This window comes from Phoca vitulina, unplaced genomic scaffold (assembly GCF_004348235.1).
Source record: "Phoca vitulina isolate PV1807 unplaced genomic scaffold, GSC_HSeal_1.0 scaffold1, whole genome shotgun sequence".
Classification (NCBI taxonomy): Eukaryota; Metazoa; Chordata; class Mammalia; order Carnivora; family Phocidae; genus Phoca; species Phoca vitulina.
The window spans coordinates 43,528,343-43,550,032 of record NW_022589704.1 but is presented as its reverse complement, the minus strand read 5'-3'; the positions used below and the strand labels follow the sequence as shown (position 1 = coordinate 43,550,032).

At 38.2% G+C, this 21,690-nt stretch overlaps 1 protein-coding gene across 5 annotated transcripts in view; it reads left to right on the top strand.

The window, feature by feature from the left end:
* The window catches only part of MFSD6 (major facilitator superfamily domain containing 6), a 69,696-nt gene extending 49,095 nt beyond the window's left edge, over nucleotides 1-20,601 (top strand). For 3 of the 5 annotated variants that reach the window (XM_032406096.1, XM_032406097.1, XM_032406095.1), the window contains exons 3-7: nucleotides 1,562-1,659; nucleotides 13,813-13,974; nucleotides 14,878-14,976; nucleotides 16,314-16,594; nucleotides 18,539-20,601. In XM_032406096.1, the coding sequence (XP_032261987.1) occupies nucleotides 1,562-1,659; nucleotides 13,813-13,974; nucleotides 14,878-14,976; nucleotides 16,314-16,594; nucleotides 18,539-18,742 (844 nt within the window). In that variant the 3' untranslated portion in view covers nucleotides 18,743-20,601. Of the gene's footprint in view, nucleotides 1-1,102; nucleotides 1,463-1,561; nucleotides 1,660-13,812; nucleotides 13,975-14,877; nucleotides 14,977-16,313; nucleotides 16,595-18,354; nucleotides 18,380-18,538 lie in introns of those variants that run through there. The other 2 variants (XM_032406098.1, XM_032406099.1) reach the window with 2 other exon arrangements.
* The last annotated feature ends 1,089 nt before the right edge of the window (nucleotides 20,602-21,690 follow it).

Sequence of the window (21,690 nt, the reverse complement as noted above, 5' to 3'; positions counted from 1 at the left end):
CTCATTCATATACATATTGTCTGTGGTTGCTTTCATACTATAATGGCAAGGTTGAGGAGGTGCAAGAGACATACAAAGCCTAAACTACTTATGGTATGGCCCTTTATAGGAAATGTTTACTGACCCCTGAGTTAGGCTATGTCAAGGTCATTAACAGAGCTAGATTAGAATTTAAAAAGAAGGCATAGGTTTGTGTAACTTGTATGTTTGTGTAGTATATTTTGCACTTTAATTTCCTATGGGCTTTTTTTGTTGCTGTTGTTTTCTAGCAGAGGGACCCTGGTTGATGGATCTGTAACTAGTTTGTTCAGGAAATTTTTTACCGACAGGATTGGAACATATACTTTTTTCCTCAAAACATACCAGTACAAAGAACATAATGTCCACAGAATATGATAACCCAGAACTTTTCAATACTGAAGATCTCCTAAATCCCTTTTAATATCCATTTCCTATCCCATCTCTGCCCCTCAAGCCTTTTTTGTCTTTCTCCCATCCTTCTATTCCATATTTGCAGTTAATACCAGCTGGATGCCTCAAAGCTTTCCTTTCCTTGATTCAAGGTTGGGAAAAGAGAACAGTGTTTACTGGAATGATTTTAATATAAAAATGCAGTTGAGCAAGATTAGGAAAATACCACTGACTGTCCTATTGGCTTATTTCTTTTACCTTTGAGTTTTCATCCACTTGAATTGAGGAAAAAAAAAGAAAAGAAAAGCATTATGCTTAGGAAGATTAACAGAAAATGGAAAACAAACTAGAAAGAGAAATCGCTACCATCCTGTTGTGTTTTGTATAAAGAAGCAGCCACCATTTGCTTCCAAACCAGCTCATCCGGTTCAGAATGAGCGAATGTAACCCTATGCTTGGATGCACCACTTAAGGTCTTTATTTTTTTCTCATAATTTTGGTGGTGGTGTTTGTGAGGGGGAAAGCGATGTTGATATATATTTATTAGTTTGGTCAGCATATGATATCATGGATTTATTTTTTAAATAATGAAGATGTATCAGTTGAACTGATAGGAAAAAGTATTTGATTTCCAAATAGTTTATTATTCATCATTGGATGATAGTTTTTGATGACCTTGAGAGTCTCCTTATAAAACTCGTTCGTGTCTTGGGTATTGCATGCGAGAGCACGTTCATAATCATGTTCTCATCTTTATCCTGTCCTTCCCCCGTCATAGCGAAGTAGCTATAATCCCAGGCGTATTTACCCTACAGCCACCTGGAAGGAAGCCTGTAATGTCATTACAGATGGCAGTGTGCCCAGACTGTCTTAAAAAAGCATTGGCTGTGCTAATTAAGTTTCAGGAAGGGTGATGTTCGCTTTTATATTAACAAGTGTTTTGAAAAGACTGAGGACAGATATGTTAGAAGCAGTTTTCTTATTCCTAAGAGTTCATGGTTAAATTTAGTTGTCCTTTAGCTTCCCGACTCCTAATTTTGAACACTGCTGGGTAATGGATGGTTTGGACAGGGGAAAATGTACTTAGTATTTGCACGTTTTATGTCTCATACAGGGCCTCAACTTATTTCCCTTTGTTTGTTTTTTTAAGGGTTCTTTACATTGGTCTGGCCTGCAATACAGCTCGCTATATTTATATTTCCTACCTGGAAAATGCCTGGACTGTTCTCCCCATGGAAGTTCTTCAAGGTAAGTTAACAGCTGGAATGAATTATTTTTCTACCTGACTAAGCTATGACTATGTAAAAGTTCAGTGGCCTTGAGCATCTGACTCTGAAAGGAAGGGGAGACCTATTGTTTTATATGATTTTGAAGTGGTTGTTAGGGAAGAGGTGACATCAGGGGGTTGGTTCGTCAGTTACTCTGAGTCTTCTGTGTTTGTTGAGCCAAACAATGCTGAATTTGTCTTACACCCTTGTGATTTAACAAAAAAGGAACTCTGGAATAAACTCTATGTACAATTGTTAAGTGTATACATCCAAAGGTAGTTTTAAGTATAAAAGGATTTATCTTTTAAAGACTTCAGTGTTTTGGTGTTTGTAGGTTAACTGTACATATTGAAAAAAAAGGTTGTCGTAATTATTTTGTTTCTTCAGTTTCTTTTATCACATCTAGTGATTTACAACTAAAGCTTTATAGTCAAGCTATTATTTTCCCATGAACGTTTTAAATCTTTGCTCAAATATCCTGACCAGAGTTCTCTTTGCTTCACTGGACTGTTTCCCTTCAACAGATAACTTTGAAAAAAAATTTCTAGGAAGCTCTTGCCATGTGGCTTAGGAGCAATAAAAACTTGGATTTCTATACAAAGCTCATTGCCATATTAGCTCATATAATCTAGACTATATACTGAAGACCCTTGTTAACTGCTTGGTTGAACCATTTGGTGGTTGGCATGATGATTAAAATAAAGGTTTAGGACAACATTATCAGAGTTGAGGTCTTCTGGGATGGCCCAGGCTCCTAAATCAGTAATTGTACTAAATAGTCTGTGATTATATACAATTTCATTAGCTTTATAGACTGCCATTATCATTTTCCCTAAACCTGAGGATAGAAACTGAAGAAACAAAACAATGAACATAATTTCTCATCATGATATCTAAGATGAAAGACTCATTATTGTACATCTAAACAAAATGTACAAAATGCAAGCTCATTCATCAAATCCCATTGTGGCAATGAGAAAAAAAAACCCATCCCTCTTGAAAGGAGATAATTTTTATTCACATTATAAAATTAAAATATATACATACTCTAAAGGTGCTCTTCTCAGGCCTGATGCAATGGTATAATTGATGAAAGGAGATTTTGTTTAAAATAGAAAATGGAAATTTGGTCTTATAATAAATGGTTGTTTATAATAATTAGAAGGACATTATAATAATATACGCATATATATTTTTTTCTCCTTTTAATTTAATATGAATTAGATGGAAAAGGACATAAATGACTCAAGAGAGCAAGAGAGAAGCTTTTTACATGAAATGGTTAAAGGAACAACAAAGGAATTTTATAAGAGGAAAAAAAAATAAATGCTGTTATGAATCAAAAAACTTTTTTCCCGTTAATTTATCCAAGATAAATTAAATAGCTACAAGAGTCAGGCAGCATGCTGGGAATGTCATAAATGCAATAAAATGTAATAAAAAATAATATATTAATTTAGGCCCTAAGGCCCCACCATCTGTTGTGGAAGCTGGATGTGTAAACACATAATTACTACAGTGTGTTAGATGGAATCAGAAAAATGTGCCAGGTAACACAGAAGAAGCTCCTTGGAAGGAGTAGGGGATGGAATGATAAAGATATTATTGAAAGATGCCCCCCAGAAAATCACATATGAGCTGGATTTTGAAGGGTGCATAGGAATCCACTATGGCATACAGAAAATGCCAGAAAGCCATGTGCCCAAGCTAAGAAGTAGAAAGCAGAGTGGCAACTTCAGGGAAACAAAGTGTGTGCCGTGGCATTAGTTAAATATTTATGGATACCTCAGGGCCATTATCCCAGCATTTAGGGAGCTGGCCATGTTTGAAATCCAAACAGGCGTTCTGCTTCCCGTGGCAGGCTACAATTTATACCTTTGTGGTTCATTTTATTTTCCCCTGTGCCAGTAGAAACCTAGTTACTGATCTGAAGCAAGTAAGAAAGGGTATCTGTAAATACATAGAGACTCCTTGTCTCATAGAGGACTCTGTGAACACTTCTAAGAGCTCTTTGTGTCTAAGACTGGAGGAGACAGTCTCATTCCCTGGCAGAAGTGAGTGCTTAGTATGTTTTGATTGTACAACAAAAACAAAACCCCTTGCCTTTGTTAGACCCATACCCACCCCACAGAAAATAGTGGATCACCCACGTCGAATAAATCCTGCATCACAGAAATACACTTCTGACTGAAGAGGTTTGTTTTGCCAGTCTGGATTCTTCTACCTTTACACATATTGTCCAAATGACTTTAAAGTCTTTGTGCTTAAGGCAGCTCTACTTAGGATATGGTAAAAACAAGGAACAATGATGACAAAACACTGATTTAATTATGGGACAATCCCATTGTCATGATATAGATGCTCCTTAATTCCTTGACTGGAATTGTTACTGATGATTACCAAAGACCTAGTCTCAATGGGGTGGTGGCTAGGAAGTCGGATTTTGGCTCTCTTCATTGATGATCTTGACACTGAATAGTCTGCACTTCCATTCTTTGATTCCCAAACAGTGCCACACCAAGTCTTCTTAAAAAAATAGAGGTGAGTCTGTCTCTTCATCCTGTTACCCCTTGCCTCTTCCCCAAAACACCACAAGAACTAGTATCACCTGGTGGGCAACTGAAGGGGAGGAGACAAGGGATGCACTTTACTCCCTATCTTCCACTGCCCATCTCTTCCTCTTTTGGGTTATATGTAACTAACAAAGGAGGATTCCTTGTTATCCTTCATTCCTTGGAGCTTTTGATCATCATCTCAGCATTTGTCTCCTTAAGTCATGTTGGTAATAACTAGCAGATGAGATGGGGATGAAGTAAATTTCCTCCTCTCTAGGCCCCTAGTAAGGAGGCCCTGCAGGTATCCATTTGGGGATCGAGGTAAGACTACTGGATACTGTTGGGAATTGTGAGGATGTTTCTTTCCCGTGATCTTTCTCATATCTAGTGGCCAGTATTCTTGCAAGCTTATCCTGTTAGCAGTCTTGGCTACCATCTGCAGCAAACACGTTGTTCTGTAGGCACCTGGCAGCACCGTATACAGAAGCAGGACATACTTCCTGCCCATAAGGAGCCTGCAATTTATTTTAAAAAGAGACAGTGAGTCTAAGTCCCAAAAGCATTGCTAGGTGGAGTAGAGGGGGTGTGAGTTTATATTTATTTCTCAAGATCTGTTTTTAAAAACCATAGGAATTTTCTCTCTTGCTTTTGTACAAGAAGCATTTAAACATTCGTGATTGTGATGACGTATATATACTTTACTGTATATATAACAAATCAAACCCAGATTTGTTATGCTCCTTCCTATGCAGGTATTGGTTGTGAATACTTAGAAACTTTGAGATGAATGTGATCAAAATTATTCTTGCTATTAAAATGCATTTAAGGAAATTAGGCCCAGCCCAGGGCTGCTGTAACTAAAGAGGTCCTTCTAAGGTACTTGGCTGAATGGTCCGAGCACTGAAGGGTGAAGATGAGGTCTATGTCAGGTTCTTCTCTGCAGAAAGCTCAGTCAGTGGGAGCTGGGTTAAGATTTTGATGAAAGATGGTTTTTTAAGTGTCACCAGTAGGAGGGCTTGAACTGGTATTTATGAAGCTTTGCTTTTTATTTAGTATGCCTATTCAGCAAGTAAGAACCATGTTTTCCTTCTCCTTGTGTTCTGGAAGATCATAAAGACATTATGAAAGGGTTACTATGCAGTCCTCTTCTGACAGTGGAAATCTTAGACATGATTCCAATCTGTTAGTATCCATATTGGAAATTTTCCGTCTGGCTTAACCCTTGAAACACAAGTAGCTTGCCTCATGAATACGCAGGATAGACAAATGCTCTAGGTTTAGCATTTCAGTTGATAAACTGGTGTATAAAAGTTACTGGTGCTACTGTTAAGATCATGTTTTAATCAGAATAGTGTTATAAATTGTAATAGAGCAGTTTTATTCTTTGTCACTCCCTTGGTTTCTTTACAGTTAGTTACTAAAGATTCTTACATAACGTTTTCTTCAAAATAGGCATTATTTTGTCCATTTAAAATTCACTTTAAATGTCTCTGCTTCCAGAATCCTGTTCTGGCAGTGGCGTCTCACCTTAGCTCTTCCTTTTCTGAACTCTTCTCAGAGTTATGGACTGTTACACAGTTTAGCACTTAACTGCTACCCAAATATTTTACAAATACTAGTTTTACTTCCTTAGTTTTAACTCTTAAATGCAAAGACCATGCTTATGCTTTTTGAATGCTCCAAAGAAATATGCATATAGGAAGAGATACTTTAATTGCTTATTATTTGATTTTATAGTCTCCTGCAAAATGTACTGTAATTATATTTTCTAAATTTTAAAGCTCTTGAATAATACAGAAAGTTCTATCTCAAAAATTTATAAATATGTAAAGAAAAATTGAAAACTAAATTTGAAAGCTGAACCTTCAACATTAACTTTCTTCCTAGGATACCATCCTTTCTCCACTGCACATCTATAAAACATCAGTGTGTTTTTAATCATTTACTTATGTTCCCACCTCATTCTATAAATTATTTAAGACAACTTACCGAAATATACAATAATCTACAAACTATTAAGCACTTAGGCTTGAATTAGACTGTCTGGTATTCTGGCTTCCCCACCTATAAACTGGGTGTTTTGGGGCAAGATACTTAGTCTCGCTAAGCCTTAGATTCTTATGCTATAGAATAGACTAATATGAGTATTAAATAATTAGAATATTAACTGGCACATAGTTAGCCTTCAATAATGTTAGATAATATAACAATGAAAGTAAAATTTAAAATTATAAATAAATAAAAGGACCAAGGGAAATGTAATTTAAAAGATTCGACTCTACAAGATTAAATTGCAGTTATGCATTAAAACCTGGCCATAAATGACTAGTCAGTGCACACTGTTCTTAAAGTTATCTTTGGGAAGTGAAATTTTTACTGTCTGATATGACAGCAGTTCTCATGTGAGGCTTGATATGGGGAAACACTGAGCACGTAGCATACATTGTTGGCAAGTCTTGACATTAAACACAGTCAGCTTGAGTGGTAGTCTCCTAGAACTTCTCTTAAGGTATGCTGGGGGCACGATGCCAGCATGTAAAATTCACAAGGGCCTGTAAAACACTGTTGTATCAGTTACACACCTTTTTTTTTTTTTAACTTGTAAAGTGAAGTTAAGAAACTTACAGAAGCTTCATTTCCTCTGTTCATTTTTCCTCATACATAGGATTTGGAACTTCTCTCCAACCTTTCCCAGAGCACCTTTTATCTCCAAATGCCTTCTTCCTCATACCCCAACGTGTGGACCACTGCCTGCTTAGTTCGACATTCTTTTGCTCAGCTGCCAATGTGTGTCAAGGCGCTGGATATGTTTGTTCTCAAGGAGCTCAGTTTCTCTTTCAGATAAATCCTGGCCCTTTTCACCCACTAGACTGTAAACTCCATGGTGGTTTAAGATGTGTTTTGTACATTATCGTATCCTCAAAGCAGAGCAGGGGCTCTGGCACAGTTTAGGTGCTCATTAAGTCCCACTGAATGAATGCATGGTGATTCTTGCAGTGCTATACGTTGGTGGATATGGGAGCTTTGGTTTTTAACGATAATTGTTGCATGCCTTATATAAAGTTTCTTTCATGCAACACACAGATGCTTCATGCAGGTGGCTGCTAGGTCCACTGTTCTTTGTAGGGTTCTCTGCTGTTTTTGGAAGGTCTATTGCTGTTGGTGGCCCTGACTCTGGCAGAGACACTGGGCTTGCTGTTTATCTGAGGTTTCCTTTTCTTCATGGACACATAGTTGGACTCTATTTCCCAGTCTCCCTTGCAGTTAGGTATGACCATTTGGCTAATTCTTTTCAGTGGAATGTGAGCAGAAATGATGTGTGTCACTTCTAAACGCAGACCGTAAAATTTTCCATGTGCCATCCTCTCCTCCCCACTCTGCCAGCTGGATATTGGTACCCAAGGTAGCCAGGTGCTGAAGATGGCAGAGTCTCTGCAGCCTGGATCCCTGAATGATGACCCATGCCCACTGGACTTCATATGATGTATGAAACCACTGAGAGTCCAAGGTTGATCTGTTACAACAGCTATCATTACCTTAACCAATACAGACTCTGCTTATTGTGAGCCCAATGGAGCTATTTCTTTCGTTTTTTTTTTTTTTTAAGAAAGAACAGTCTCTTTTCACTAGGTTGATCTTTCAGAAGCTTTTTTTATCCTAGCATTTGGGAGGTACCCTGAAGTAACTGAAATGTGTGCTTTGGTCCATCAATGCCTAAGGTGTGTCACAACTGATTCAGTGTGTCGGTGCTATGCGGATATTTATGTTTTGTTTAGTGAGCACGAGTCAGTGGCAGAGCAAGAAAAACAAAACAAAAAATCCTAGTTCTCCAGTACTTTGTCAGTTCTTACCCCTCCCAGCCATTATGATGTGATTTCCTCAAGCCAGGCAGCATTTTACAAAGAGCAGCTGTCTGTTTGGGAAGAAAGGATTTTTTTTCTTGCTTATCCCTGCATTCTTCTGGGCCAAGACGGAACAATCTTGAAGTTCATGTTACAGGATCAGATACCAATGTTGAATATTATAAGGTAAAGAGTTATTTGGAGCATATAAAAAACTTGGTAATATGTATGATGTGAGCTCTTTAAAGAAGGAGGAAAAGTAGGTAGTAAGAATATACTTTTTTTTTTCCTTTTTCTTTTTTCTTTTTTTGTAGAGATAGCAGGAGCTGGGAGGGGCAGAGGGAGGAGGAAAGAAGGCATCCCAAGCAGGCTCCATGCTCAGTGCAGATCCCGGTGTGGGGCTTGATCTCACGACCCTGAGATCATGACCTGAGCTGAAGTCAAGATTGGACGCATAACCAACTGAGCCACCCAGGCACCCTGAATATACATTTTTTTAAACTGACAGATGGTTGGACATGTTTGATATTATCAAAAAACCTCTCAAAGTAGATTGTTATATTACCTGTGTAATACTTTTAATTAATAGTTGTTATGAGGGTGTATAGTATAGTACTTAAGCACTGAAGTGCTGAACTTACATACCTTAGGTTCAAATCCTGTTCTACTGCCCTGTTGTCTGTGTGACTTTGTCCAAACTAGGCACTTCAATCTCTCTGTGCCTAGTTTCCTTTTTTTGGGAAAAGGAAGAAAAAAATAATACTACTGGGAGGAATAAGCGAGATAAGCTATATAAAACACTTAGCACAATTCCCAGTAAACTGCTATAATATCATTAATGAAAAAAATTTAATTTTAGTTGTAATTATTTCTCATGGTTCTTGGTTATTCATATGGAGTGTATTCCCAAATAGTTAAGGTCTTGGTGGGTGGGAGGGATGGGGTGGCTGGGTGATAGACAGTGGGGAGGGTATGTGCTATGGTGAGCGCTGTGAATTGTGCAAGACTGTTGAATCACAGATCTGTACCTCTGAAACAAATAATGCAATATATGCTAAGAAAAAAAAAAAAGAAGATAGTTAAGGTCTTGGCTGTAGGTGCTGTGAAGCTATCTCTGTGTTTCTGTTAGGCCTTCTAGGTAATCCTGAGGGGCCCCAGTAAAGGTAAGGAAAGACTGAGAAGCTAAGTTTCTATGACCTATGTGGTCTTTGAGAGTCATTCATCATCAGTTAACATATGGTGTTGAATTGCCACTCAAACATACACATTAAACACCTATTATGTGAGTTGGTGTTTGAATTGCCATTCACAAATATCAATAGTTTTCTGACAAGTAGCCAAGGAAGGGTTAACACATATTGCAAGGAGAGTCAGTTCAAGTACCTTTGTTACTATGATCAGTCAGGGGGTAGCATCTTTTTATTCTTAGACTGCTCCACCCAACCTAGTTATCTCATACTAAAAGGTTTAAAAAGTTGTAGCTCTAGTGTGAAAACACTTTTACCCATGCCACTGAATAAATTTGCTTATTTATTTCATCATATAGAGAGTAATCATCTACTTTTTCACAGTTCTTAATAAAAAATAAAGTAGACAGAAGCATTTTCTTTTCTCAGCTTATATCTTTTACCTCCCAAATCTTACAGGAAAGTTGTTTCAGGTAGCACAACTGTTAAGACTTTCTTTCTTGCCTTACGAATATGAAAAATGGTGGGGAGTTTTTAGGTTTGGAAATTGCTTTTTTTCTTTTTTTTTTTTTTAAAGATTTTATTTATTTATTTGACAGAGAGAGACACAGCGAGAGAGGGAACACAAGCAGGGGGAGTGGGAGAGGGAGAAACAGGCTTCCCGCTGAGCAGAGAGCCCGATGCGGGGCTCGATCCCAGAACCCTGGGATCATGACCTGAGCCGAAGGCAGACGCTTAACGACTGAGCCACCCAGGCGCCCCGTGGAAATTGCTTTTTTATTGTTTTAAAATTAGAGGACCAGAACCGTAGTAAAAACACTGGCAAGAGTTTCAGATAACTAATATTACTAGAAGTTTCATGGGATTTTTCAGTTTTGCTAGTTTCTTTTCTAGGAAGTAGTATGGATTCTTGTATTTACATATTTTGAAATAAGGGATCTCAGAGAAACCAATTTTTAATTCTACATCTGCCCTGGAGAATATTGGAGCATAGAGGCAGAGTGGCTTTCATTCTTTTGCTTTTGGTACCAAAGAAAATTTTTTAGTGTATGCTTTACTATATTTTCCTTCAGCTAATGCTCTGAGTTGCTTTAAGGAATATAGTTCCCAATTATCTAATTAGTCCCAAAAAGCAGTAAGGAAACTCTAGAAATCTGACTACAGAGAATCTTTTACAACTGCCACATAATACTAGCCCCCAAATTCTAAGAATAGTTAAGAATCTTTAATAAGAATCCTGACTTAAGTCATCCTTCTGGAAGATGCTTTAATTATCTTAGAAGACTCAATGTTTTAGAAAATCCTTAGAATTTTGAAGAAAAAGAAACTCTCTTTACTGTTGGAATTATATTTGACCTGGAATTATAACAAAAATATGTTACTGTTCTGGTCACATGAATACATAGGCCCATCTTTGTCTACTTGTAAATCCAGCAATTGACTGCTCACACACAGATATAAGGATCAATTTGGCTTCACTATTAACGTTAATTTATAATCATTTAATGTAGTTTCACATCTTTGATGATTCATCTTTAAGAAATGATTTCCACATCTATGTTGGATTTTACTAATCTAATTTTGAATACATTCATCTTATTTCTTAGAATATTTAAGTTTTTTCCTTGGTGTTGTTAATGAAGAAATATGCGTATCTGAAAAGAAATGGAATTAGCAGCATCTTTAATAATATAAAGGGAAATATTTAAGAATATTTCCACTGTGTACTACTGTGTCAACATTTATAATTAAGACTCTAGGGGGCGCCTGGGTGGCTCAGTTGGTTGAGCTTCCAACTCTTGATTTCTGCTCAGGTCATGATCTCAGGGTCCAAGGATCAAGCCCCGCGTCAGGCTCCATGCTCAAGGGGGAATCTGCTTGAGATTCTCTCTCTCCCTCTCCCTTTCTCTCTGCTTGCTCTCTCTCTCTAAAATAAATAAATCTTTTTTTAAAAAAAAAAACTACCCAGCTTTCTCACTTCTGAGAAAGCTGGTATTATCTAAGGTATTGCAATTGTTTAGTCAGATAAAGCAAATTCTTTATTTGACTTCTGTGGAAATTAAATATGCATACTATTTCTAATCATCTAGTCCATTTTTCTAGTTAAAAAATAACCTAGTTGAAATGATTACTGAAACATATAAACCTCATAAAAATTATTTTTATTATTTAACTATAGGGCATATAACCTAAGGTATCCAGTAAAAACAGTGTTTATTCCATTATTGGGTCCACTTAAGATCATCCCTGGTAATTTAATTGTATGCTAGACATTGTGAATTTTACTTTGTTGGGTGCTGGATATTTTTGTATTTCTATAAATATTCTTGAGCTTTGTACTAGGATACAGATAAATTACTTGGAAATAGTATGATCCTTTAGGGTTTTGCTTGTGAAGATTACTTAGGTGGGACCAAAGCAGTGTTCAGACTAATCCTCATTCTTTCATAATACTAACACAAGGCCCTTTTGAGTACTCTCCCAATCCCAGGAATCATGAGTTTTCCAGTTTGGTGGAAACAGGTACTTTTCCTGGCCCTGTATGGGTTCTGAGTACTGTTCTCTGTAATGCTTTTGGATGGTTCTTTCCCTGGTTGTGGACAGTCTGTACCCATGCTTTTGCTGCAGCACTCTGCTGAGCACTTGAGGGAGACCACCTGCCGACGCCCGTGGTATCTCTCTGTAAAGCTCTCTCCTCCCTGGTACTCTGCCCTCTCTGGAACTCTAGCAGCCGTGGTCTCTCCAGACTGTCGGCTTTTGCTCCTCAACTCAGTGGCTCCCCCTCTATGCCTTGCAGCTTTTAAACTCTAACCAGGCAGTAAGCTAGGGCTCCTCATTTGTTCCCCATCAATCAGAGATCACTGTCCTTGTTTTGATGTCCAGTGTCTTGGGAACTACTGTTTCATATATTGTGTCCAGTTTTTGATTGTTTCAGAAGGAGGGCAAATCCAGTCCATTATTCCATTTCAGTCAGAAGCAGACTAATGTCAGATTAAATCTTAAATGAATATTAATCTTCTAGTTTAATTTTTCAAAATATAGGTAATGAGATGCTATTATCTCAAAATGAGATTATTTTTCAGGGAGCAAGCTCATGACTTAATCTAGGCAGAACCAGATGATTTCTTAACCCCTTCTAGCTAGAAAACCTGTTGTGGCAGGATCTTTTTATTACATTTAAAGCAGTGCTCTAATAAAAGATTTAAATTCAGACAGTGCACAGTTGCTATACCAAAATTATTTTTCATCTGTTACCTTTATCCTTCCCTCCCTCCCAACAAATGGTGAAAATATAACAAAATGGGTATTGAGGCACTGTAAATGGTCTCTACACTCTTTTGGAAAACAAATTGGAACCATATATTAAAAGGCATAAAAATGATTATATCCTTTGAATCAGTAACCTTATTTGTAGAATTATAGCCAAATAAATAATCTCAGATATGTAAAAAGCTGTATCTCTAGAAATTTTAATCATGGTGCTAATTATAATGGAAAAAATTGGAAATAATCTTAAGTCATAATAGGTGTCCAGTAAGGGGTTAAAAACCCAAAATATATAAAGAACTCCTACAACTCAACAGCAAAAACCCCCAAACAACCCAGTTCAAAAATGGGCAAAGGACTTGAACAGACATTTCTCCAAAGAAGTTACACAAATAGCCAGTAAACATATAAAAAGATTTTCAGCATCACTAGCCATTAGGGAACGCAAATCAAAACCACAATGAGATAGCACTTCATACCTGTTAGGAATGCTATTATAAAAACACATGAAAAATGACAAGCGCTGGGAAGGGTGTGGAGAAATTGGAACTGCCTCTTTTGCATTTCTCAGGGGAATGTACAGCGGTACAGCGACTGTGGGAAGCAGGCAGCTCCTCAAAGTGTGGAACATAGTATCACCCTATGACCTAGTAATTCCACTTTTGGTGTACACACCGAACAACTGACAGCAGGGACTCAAGCAGATCCTTGAACATCCATACACGTAGCAGCAGGATTCACAATAGCCAAAAGGAGGAAACAACTGGAATGTCCATCAACAGATGAATGAATAAAATGTGTTATCTCCATGCAAGAGAATATTAAAAAGGAGGGAAATTCTGACCCATGCTACAACTTGGATGAACTCTGAGGACATTATGCTAAGTGAATAAGCCAGACACAAAAGGACAAGTACCAATTCCACTGATAAATGGTTCCACTTATAGGAGGTACCCAGAGTAGTCAGGTTCAGAGAAAGTGGAATGGCGGTTTCCAGGGCCTAAGCAGAGTTATTGTTAAATGGGTACAGAGTTTCAGTTTGGGACGATAAAAAAAAAAATTCTGGAGATGGATGGTTGCATACCACTTTGAATGTACCTAATGCTACTGAACCATACACTTAAAAATGGTTAAGATGGTAAATTTTGTTATGCATTTTTACTAGAAATCAAGTATATGTACTTAGTATGTATATGTGTGTAATTAAGTAAATATTTCGCACTCCAAAAAAGAGTAAACTAAGGAACGCTCATCAGACATTCCCACTCTTCTTCCTCTCCAGGAGTGACGCACGCAGCCATCTGGGCAGCATGCATTTCTTACCTCAGTGCAGCTGTTCCCCCTGAGCTGAGGACCTCTGCTCAGGGCATCCTGCAGGGCCTTCACCTGGGTCTGGGGAGAGGTTGTGGTGCCATGATCGGAGGCGTATTAGTCAATTATTTTGGTAAGAATGGCTTTCTCCTTTTCCCTTTCTTCTTTGTTGAGAACTTATACAATTTTTCAGCAGCACCTCAGTAAACACTCAAATTATTACTGAAGATTGCCAGAAGCTAAACTCCAGTATTCATATTATCTTTCTCCCTTTCATGGTAGTCGTAATTGTAAAGCAGTGTGCTTAAGTCATTACGATGATTAGAGCCAGCCCGTAACTGTGCACACTTCTATGACAAACAGCCTGATGGGATGCTACACAGATACCTCAAAGGAGCCAAACAAATGAAGAAGCACCTGTGCTTTTGGTTTGAAGCAAGGTACCCTAAACCTGCTGATAATAGTGCTAGAGGAAAGAAAATTCATCATTATTTCAGAAAAATGTAGCAATTTGCTGCCTTTGGTAATGTCGCTGCATCTCTGATGACACAATCTGTCTGCCCGGTCCAGCCTCCCTTGTCGGAAATACAGGGGGTGGCGTGGAGATGAGATTATCCTGCTCAAGGAATCTGGACTGCTCAGTCATCTATGCAAGGTGGGCCCAGGGTATCTGAATTTATAGCACTATTTGAGTTCTGCCGTTCCAACTACTGATTAATAGGGCTGTTTAACAGGTAAATGGTCTTTAGGAAGAAGAGAGCACCACTGAGTTTTATGGTAAGAGGCACTCAGAGACAATCCTTTGTAAATGTAGTTTTAAAATGTGATGCATGACCAATCCAGTACCAGCACTGGGGGCTCCTGGCACTTACCAGGCCTGTTGTCCACTGTATGAAGCCACTGACTAGTCATCATTCCCTGGTTCATCCCAAGCCCTGCTGCCTTTGCCCTGAACTTCGGCACATTGACAGTTTGGGGTGAAGGCTATCTGCATTTCCTGGAATTACTCTGTATAGTGCTCTGTTTGTTTCCACAGGGGCTGCTGCGACCTTTCGAGGAATCGGCATGGCCTGCCTGGTGATCCTCCTGCTTTTTGCCCTGATCCAGTGGCTGGCAGTGCCAGATGAGGAAGAAGGTAAACCTGTCCATTCTCTTACTGGTTCCTAAGGTTGAAGCCATGGAGAATTCTATACGTACCCCTCAGAAACCCAGAGGTGGTAACAGACCTGCCTGGCGAGATTTTCTCAGTGGTGTGTATCAATGAATTTATGTGTACCACTGCTAGAGAGAAGCTGTCTCCTGTGTTGAAACGAATGCTGGTCATTTTAAGTAGCTTGGGGTTTTCATGTTTTTGTTTTGTTTTGTAGTACAAGGTAGTATGGGAAGAACTGGTTTTAAATTTCTCTGGTACTCTAAAGGGATTTCAAATTTAAATCACATACATTTAACCTATACAGCAATTTTACTCCTAGGGATAGGGAGTGGTATTAATTGTTATACTTTTACATTCATTTGGAATATCTAAAAACTTAAATTTGAAGTTTTCCCTTAACCAGGCATGACCCTCATTAAAATTGTCATATAGAAAGGAGGTCATATCAAATATAATGTACAAGTTGAATCAACTTTTTTCTTTTTAATGGAGAAAACCAACCAGTCTTGCTTAGCTCTTGGGTCCCAGAACAAGGCTCATCTTCTTTGGTGTCCTATTCTTTTTTCTTTTTAAAGATTTTATTTATTTATTTGAGAGAGACAGAGAGAGAGCACGCATGAGCAGGGGAAAGGGGTAGAGGAAGAGGGAGAAGCAAACTCCCGGCTGAGCAGGGAGCCTGATGCGGGAACCCTGGGATCATGACCTGAACCGAAGGAGACACTTAACCTTAACCGACTGAGCCACCCAGGTGCCCCTGGTGTCCTAGTCTTTAAGGAGCATTTGCCTCAAGCACCTTTTTCTGTTTAGGGAAAAACTAGCTTGTTACAGAAAACCCCAGAGGCAGATTTTAATGCTAACAAGTTATACAGAAAGAAAGACCAATGCTTTTTTTTCTCACTTTTTAAAAAAATCTTAAATGGATTATAGAGTGTTAGTCCATGCCTTCAGTAAAAGGCCAATAAAAACAGCTATTACTGTTTTTATGCTTATCTTTAAAAACTCAGTCCTGTAAGTGGGCCTAAGACAACATTCACGATAACCCATACCCATAGATTAAATTATATCTAAGTGTAATGAAGAATACATTTCATAAATAAATATAAGTTAATATCTATTAATACCTATAAAGAGATCCTGGAAGATAAACATCACATCTGTTGTTCAGTACTTGCACCAAGAGGCCCTCGATACACAGTAATTTACTAATGTGGCCAAGTACACTAGAATGGGCTTATGGGATTGTCTGCTTATTTATTTTTATGTTTGTTTAAATATGTAGAAAACTCTGAAAAATGATTTAAACATGATTTTCTCTCCAGACAAGACAATGCTGGCAGAAAGGATTCCTGTTCCCTCTAGTCCTGTTCCCATAGCGACCATTGACCTGGTACAGCAGCAGACAGAGGACGTCATGCCACGCATGGAGCCCAGACTTCCGCCCAGGAAAACCAAGCACCAGGAAGAACAGGAGGATGTGAACAAGCCAGCTTGGGGGGTCAGCTCCTCTCCCTGGGTGACTTTTGTCTATGCACTCTACCAAATTAAAGAGATGATGCAGCTAACAAGAGACAGCCGTGCTCCCGAGATACAGCCTTTGCAGGTAAAGGTACGCCCTTAAGTGGGCTCAGCTGTGTGAATTATTCACTCAGCGAGATTTATGGAAGGTCTGGTGGGCAAAACAAACATGCGGACAAATAATTTCAGTATTCTGTGACAAGTGCTAAATTATAGAGGTATATACAAGGTTCTACAGAGGGAAAATTCTGCCTTATGGAGCTCAGTAAGGCTTCACAGAGAAGATATTTCTTGAAAGAAAGAAAATAAATCCAAGAAATTGTACTTTTCTTTAAAATTTCAGTGTTGACAGATACCAGTTCCAGTGAGAATATATGGTTCTTGCCACGGGAGACCATTATTTATTAATCTCTGTAATTCTGAAATTCTAGTGAGGACCTTATATATAATAGGACTTCAATAGATATCTGATGAATTAATACCCTGAGCCACTGTATGAGTCTAATGGAATACTCAAATTAGTGGAAGTGTTGTTTTGCTGGTGGCCTCACATGAAAAATTGTGGTTTTTTTCTCGTCCCTAGAGATATAGTCTCTCCTGAGTAAAGTCAGATCATGTTGATAAAACAGTATGGGTAATTGTTAACTAAAGCTATCTACTGACTTTGGAAACGATCAAGTGTGACTTCTATGAATAGTTCAGCTAAAGTAATGAGTCTACTTCCCTGTTTATATTAATCATATCCTTTTACTTGATGAGTCATGTCAGCTCTATATCTAGAGTAGCTTCAGAGAACACATAAGACAAAAATAAAGAGTAATTTGGATAATTTCCTTTTTAGAAAATATGAACTTCCTTAATTAAATTTATCATGACTTTGTAAACTAACATGTAATATTTCTATAATTTAAACCAAATCTGAGTCTTCCCATACTCATAATGCATCCTGGTCTATGCATGATCTTACTCATTTATCAAGATTATAAACTCACATGAATGTCCTGCTCAGTCAAAAAAAAAAGAGTCTTGGGGTGGAAGGAGCATATGAAGGATGCGAAGCAGCGAGGTGAAGCAGAAGAAAGGATAAGATCTTCTGCTTGAATAGCAGTGTTTTCATTACTTTGGGTACTCATCCTCATTTTCACGGAAGCCTATTAGGCCTACATATTATCATTGCATTTTTTTTTCTGGCATGTTAGGATTAATAAAAACTGGCTGGTATGGCTTAGTTATTCTTACAAATAAGAAGTCATCATATTAAGATTTCTTTACATTTTAGAATTGATCACAGAAATAAAACTTTTTCTTTGGTGGTCAGCTATTTGAAGTGATGTATACTAATTCAGAGGAAAATCTGTTTTTAAAAAAAAACATGTTTCCTGATTTGTATCAATCAGGACTCTGGCGATGTAGCATTTTACAGACATCCTGGGGGCGGGGGTGATACGCTGGAGTATGTGTGGACTCACAGTTCCTTACTATTGGTGACCTAAGTGCTTGTTTCCATTCCCCTTTTTTACACAGATGTTCTGTCTTAACTTGTAGTGTATACTTTAAATCCCAAGTATTCATCAGGACCCTTAATTTCAGGACATTCTTTTGTTGGCTTTTCTCTGAGGCTAAGAATGCCTTCCTTACTTTCTGTCAGACAGGTGCTTCCAGCTCTTGAATTCTGTTCAATTCCATGCTGCTTGCTCAGTGACTTGTCACAATGGTGGTGGCTCAGTAAATATTTGCTGATGTAAATTGTTTTCTTAGTAGTACCAGGCATTTTGGTAGTGATGTTCCTTTATCCACAAGATGCATCTGCTTAAAGTGTTTGTGTTTTTCATGCGGCTTTGGCAGTTGCACATAGGAAAGGAGATGAAAGGTAAGACATTCTATCTTTATTCCTCTATTATTTGTTCCCTGAAGTTACTTCAGGATGCTCTCCCCATGTTTCTTATATCTTACTTGAAGGCATATGAAAAATGTTGGATATATTTGCAAGCAGCCCTGACTTGAACATCTTCTCTTTTTTTCCTTCCAGGGGACCAGTGAGAATCGGGAAAATTCTCTAGCTGGTGGAGTCCGGCCTGTCCCATGTGAGACTCACTCTGACCCATCTAGAAACCAGCCATCCCCTCAAGCAGCAGCATCTCAGACGCAGAGCAGCCCCACTCACCCCAGTGTGGACCAGCGTGTGGAGGAGAGCGAGGACCAACAGGCTCAGCCTGCCACTGGGGGACACTGAGGGCTCCCACTCATCTCACACCCTGCATGGAACCAGGCTCCTCTGCCAGGACAGAGGGAGAGGCTCCCTGAACCTAAACATGCCTCACCTTGAGAAGCATAGCACTATATACGCTTCTAAATACCTGAACTCATCAACATGGAAACACACACACATACACAGGAGCTACAGTACATATTGGCAGAAACAGATAAACTTTCCATAATCCCACTGGAATCACAGAAGGGGAATGGGAGTTCGGTGAAGACTTCCAGTTCTTCGGTTGGTTAGGTTAAGGACTATAGGACTTCTTTGCCAGTGCAGTAAGGGTTGAAAGCAGCAGTTACACTAAGTAAGTGGAGGGAAAAGAAAGTGTTTCAAGGTGAATGCTGACACAATTTCCCTCTTCTGATTATTTATTCTAATTACTTGGTTCTTAACACAAACTGGGAAGAAATAAAATATATCTATAATTTTGTTTCTCTTGAAGAGAACTATTTAAAAAATTACATGACATATTTTAAAAAGTAGCCAGATAAGTTACTAGCTTATATGCTTTTGTTTAAAAAAAAAAAAAAAGGAAAAAGTTTCATCAGAAACTTGGCATATCTCTAGCAAATATATTTTTATATGTATATGGTATATAATGAAAATAGTCAATTCTTTGAGCAGCAAAAGCCGTATTGACTACTGCAAACTAACCTGAGCTTTAAAACGCCTTTTGTTTTAAATGGGCTTTAAGACCACAGGAGGGAATATTTCAAATAAACCAACCAATTCAGTATCCTATGGCTTGACAGACAAGGGTTTACTAAATATTAATCAATACTGTAAATAGCCTCGATCACTGTTTAACAATTTTATAGTGATTTGGGCTCTAAGTAGCTGATGGAATTTTAAAAAAAATTACTGAATTCCTAAGGGTTTCTTTAATTAAGCAGTACTATTTACAAATAACAGTATAAGATTTAAGTGCCTGGGAGAGGGATACAATTTTTAAAAAATTACACAATGGGTAAGTTTTTGTTTTGTTTTTGGTGAGGGGAAAAGGTGGTGAATAGGAAGCCAGGAATGGAAAGGATGAGAACTATATTTTCCAATGACTAAAAAAACAAATCTCAGTATATTCTTTTTCATGAAGATACTGTCAGACGCTGGACAGATCAGATAGGGGTATGCTACTGTAAATATCATAGCTGCAGTCAGAACCGTGGCTGAGTGATTCATGCATAAGGCCTGCTGCTAAAAATGAAAAACTGAGGATATGAGGAAGCCTTGGGGGAGGGCTGTGGAAAAGGGAATGCTGCTTTAGCTGAATGAAGGTCAGTTATGGTATGTGTAATAACTGTGAGTGAGCACGGGAGAGAGGAAAGGAAAGAACAGAGTTAAAAATGAGCAACTCACCTTACCTCTGACCCTGATTAGACAGGATGAGTTGTAAACTGAGGGCTTCTCCATGACACCATACTTCTGCCCAATACTGCATCTGGGGGAAGAAATTCTATACTTGGATGTCTAGCTTTGCCACAAAACACAGCTTAAAAATAAAATAACAGAAAGAAATAGAATTAAGCAAATAGTTATTTTTGCACTTGAACTGAAAACGTACTGTACTGTAAATTATCATGACTCATTTTAAGTGACCTTTAAAATCAGATGTATTTATTATGCTTATGTAATTATAGAAATAAAGAAATGGATGACAGGCTGAACCTCACCTGTGAATGTACAGTATGTGGATTTGTGAAACTGACTCTAGGAAGTCAAAAACTTATACTGTGTCTTGTGTTTACAGTTCTGATTTATTCCTTTGAAAAGCCTGCTGTTTTGGAAATGCACAGTTGACATGTTGAAATAAAAATAAATATCATTTTTAAAAATTTCTTAAATGATAAAGATGTGACCAAACAAATAAAAGCCCTTTACTCTGTAATAACTGTGACCAAATTCAACAGGCCTTTGTTATGGAACATTTACTATGAAAGCTGATTCAGTAATGCAGTACTTTCTAGACTTTTAGGGCAGACACCTTCGTGGGTTTGTGGACTTCCTGACTTTTTCTTACTGTCGCCAAAGCACCATTTGACATTTTATATTTTTAATTTTCTATTTATTTATTTCCTTTTTAAGAAGGCTCCATGCCCAACATGGGGCTTTAACTCATGAGCCTGAGATCAAGAGTCACATGCTCTACTGACTGAGCCAGCCAGGCGCCCTTTAAAAAATATGGATTCAAATTAAATTTTGAGAATTTCATAACCCCACTTGACTCCCTGGAAATCCCGAGTTGTCACAAAGCCTGGGCTGATGTAATCACTGTCTTCATGTCTTATTTCATATTCTTTCTGACTGTAGAAAAAGTGAATTAGCTGAGTGCTGAGCTTGTATGGATCCAAAGAGGTTAGTTGCTAATTATTAAACTATTACTCAAAACCTTAAGTAGAATATTAGATGATTAGAATACACATAGATCCACCAGCTAGTAAACCTCACGAAAAGCCTAAGTTATTCATAGGAAAGAACATGCTGCTTTACTGGCTTATTAATCTTGCCATGGGCCGCAGAAGTGGTTGGCTAAGCACCTCCCTGATTTGCATTTATCCATTAATGCAGGGCGGGGGCTGCTGGTGCTATGGGTACCATTACTTAAGCAGTATTCCTCTAAGCCAATCTGGAGTTAAGCAGTGAATCTTGGAAAAGGAGAACCACATCCACAGTTACTGAGTGGTGGCTATGTGCTGAGGAGATTCTTTTTGTCCTTACAATAAACCCAGTGCGGTATATACAGAGCACTTTCCCCATTTTATTTTTTAAGATTTTATTTATTTCACAGAGAGACACAGCGAGAGCAGGAACACAAGCAGGGGGAGTGGGAGATGGAGAAGGAGGCTTCCTGCTTAGCAGGGAGCCTGATGCGGGGCTCGATCCCAGGACCCCGGGATCATGACCTAAGCTGAAGGTAGACGCGT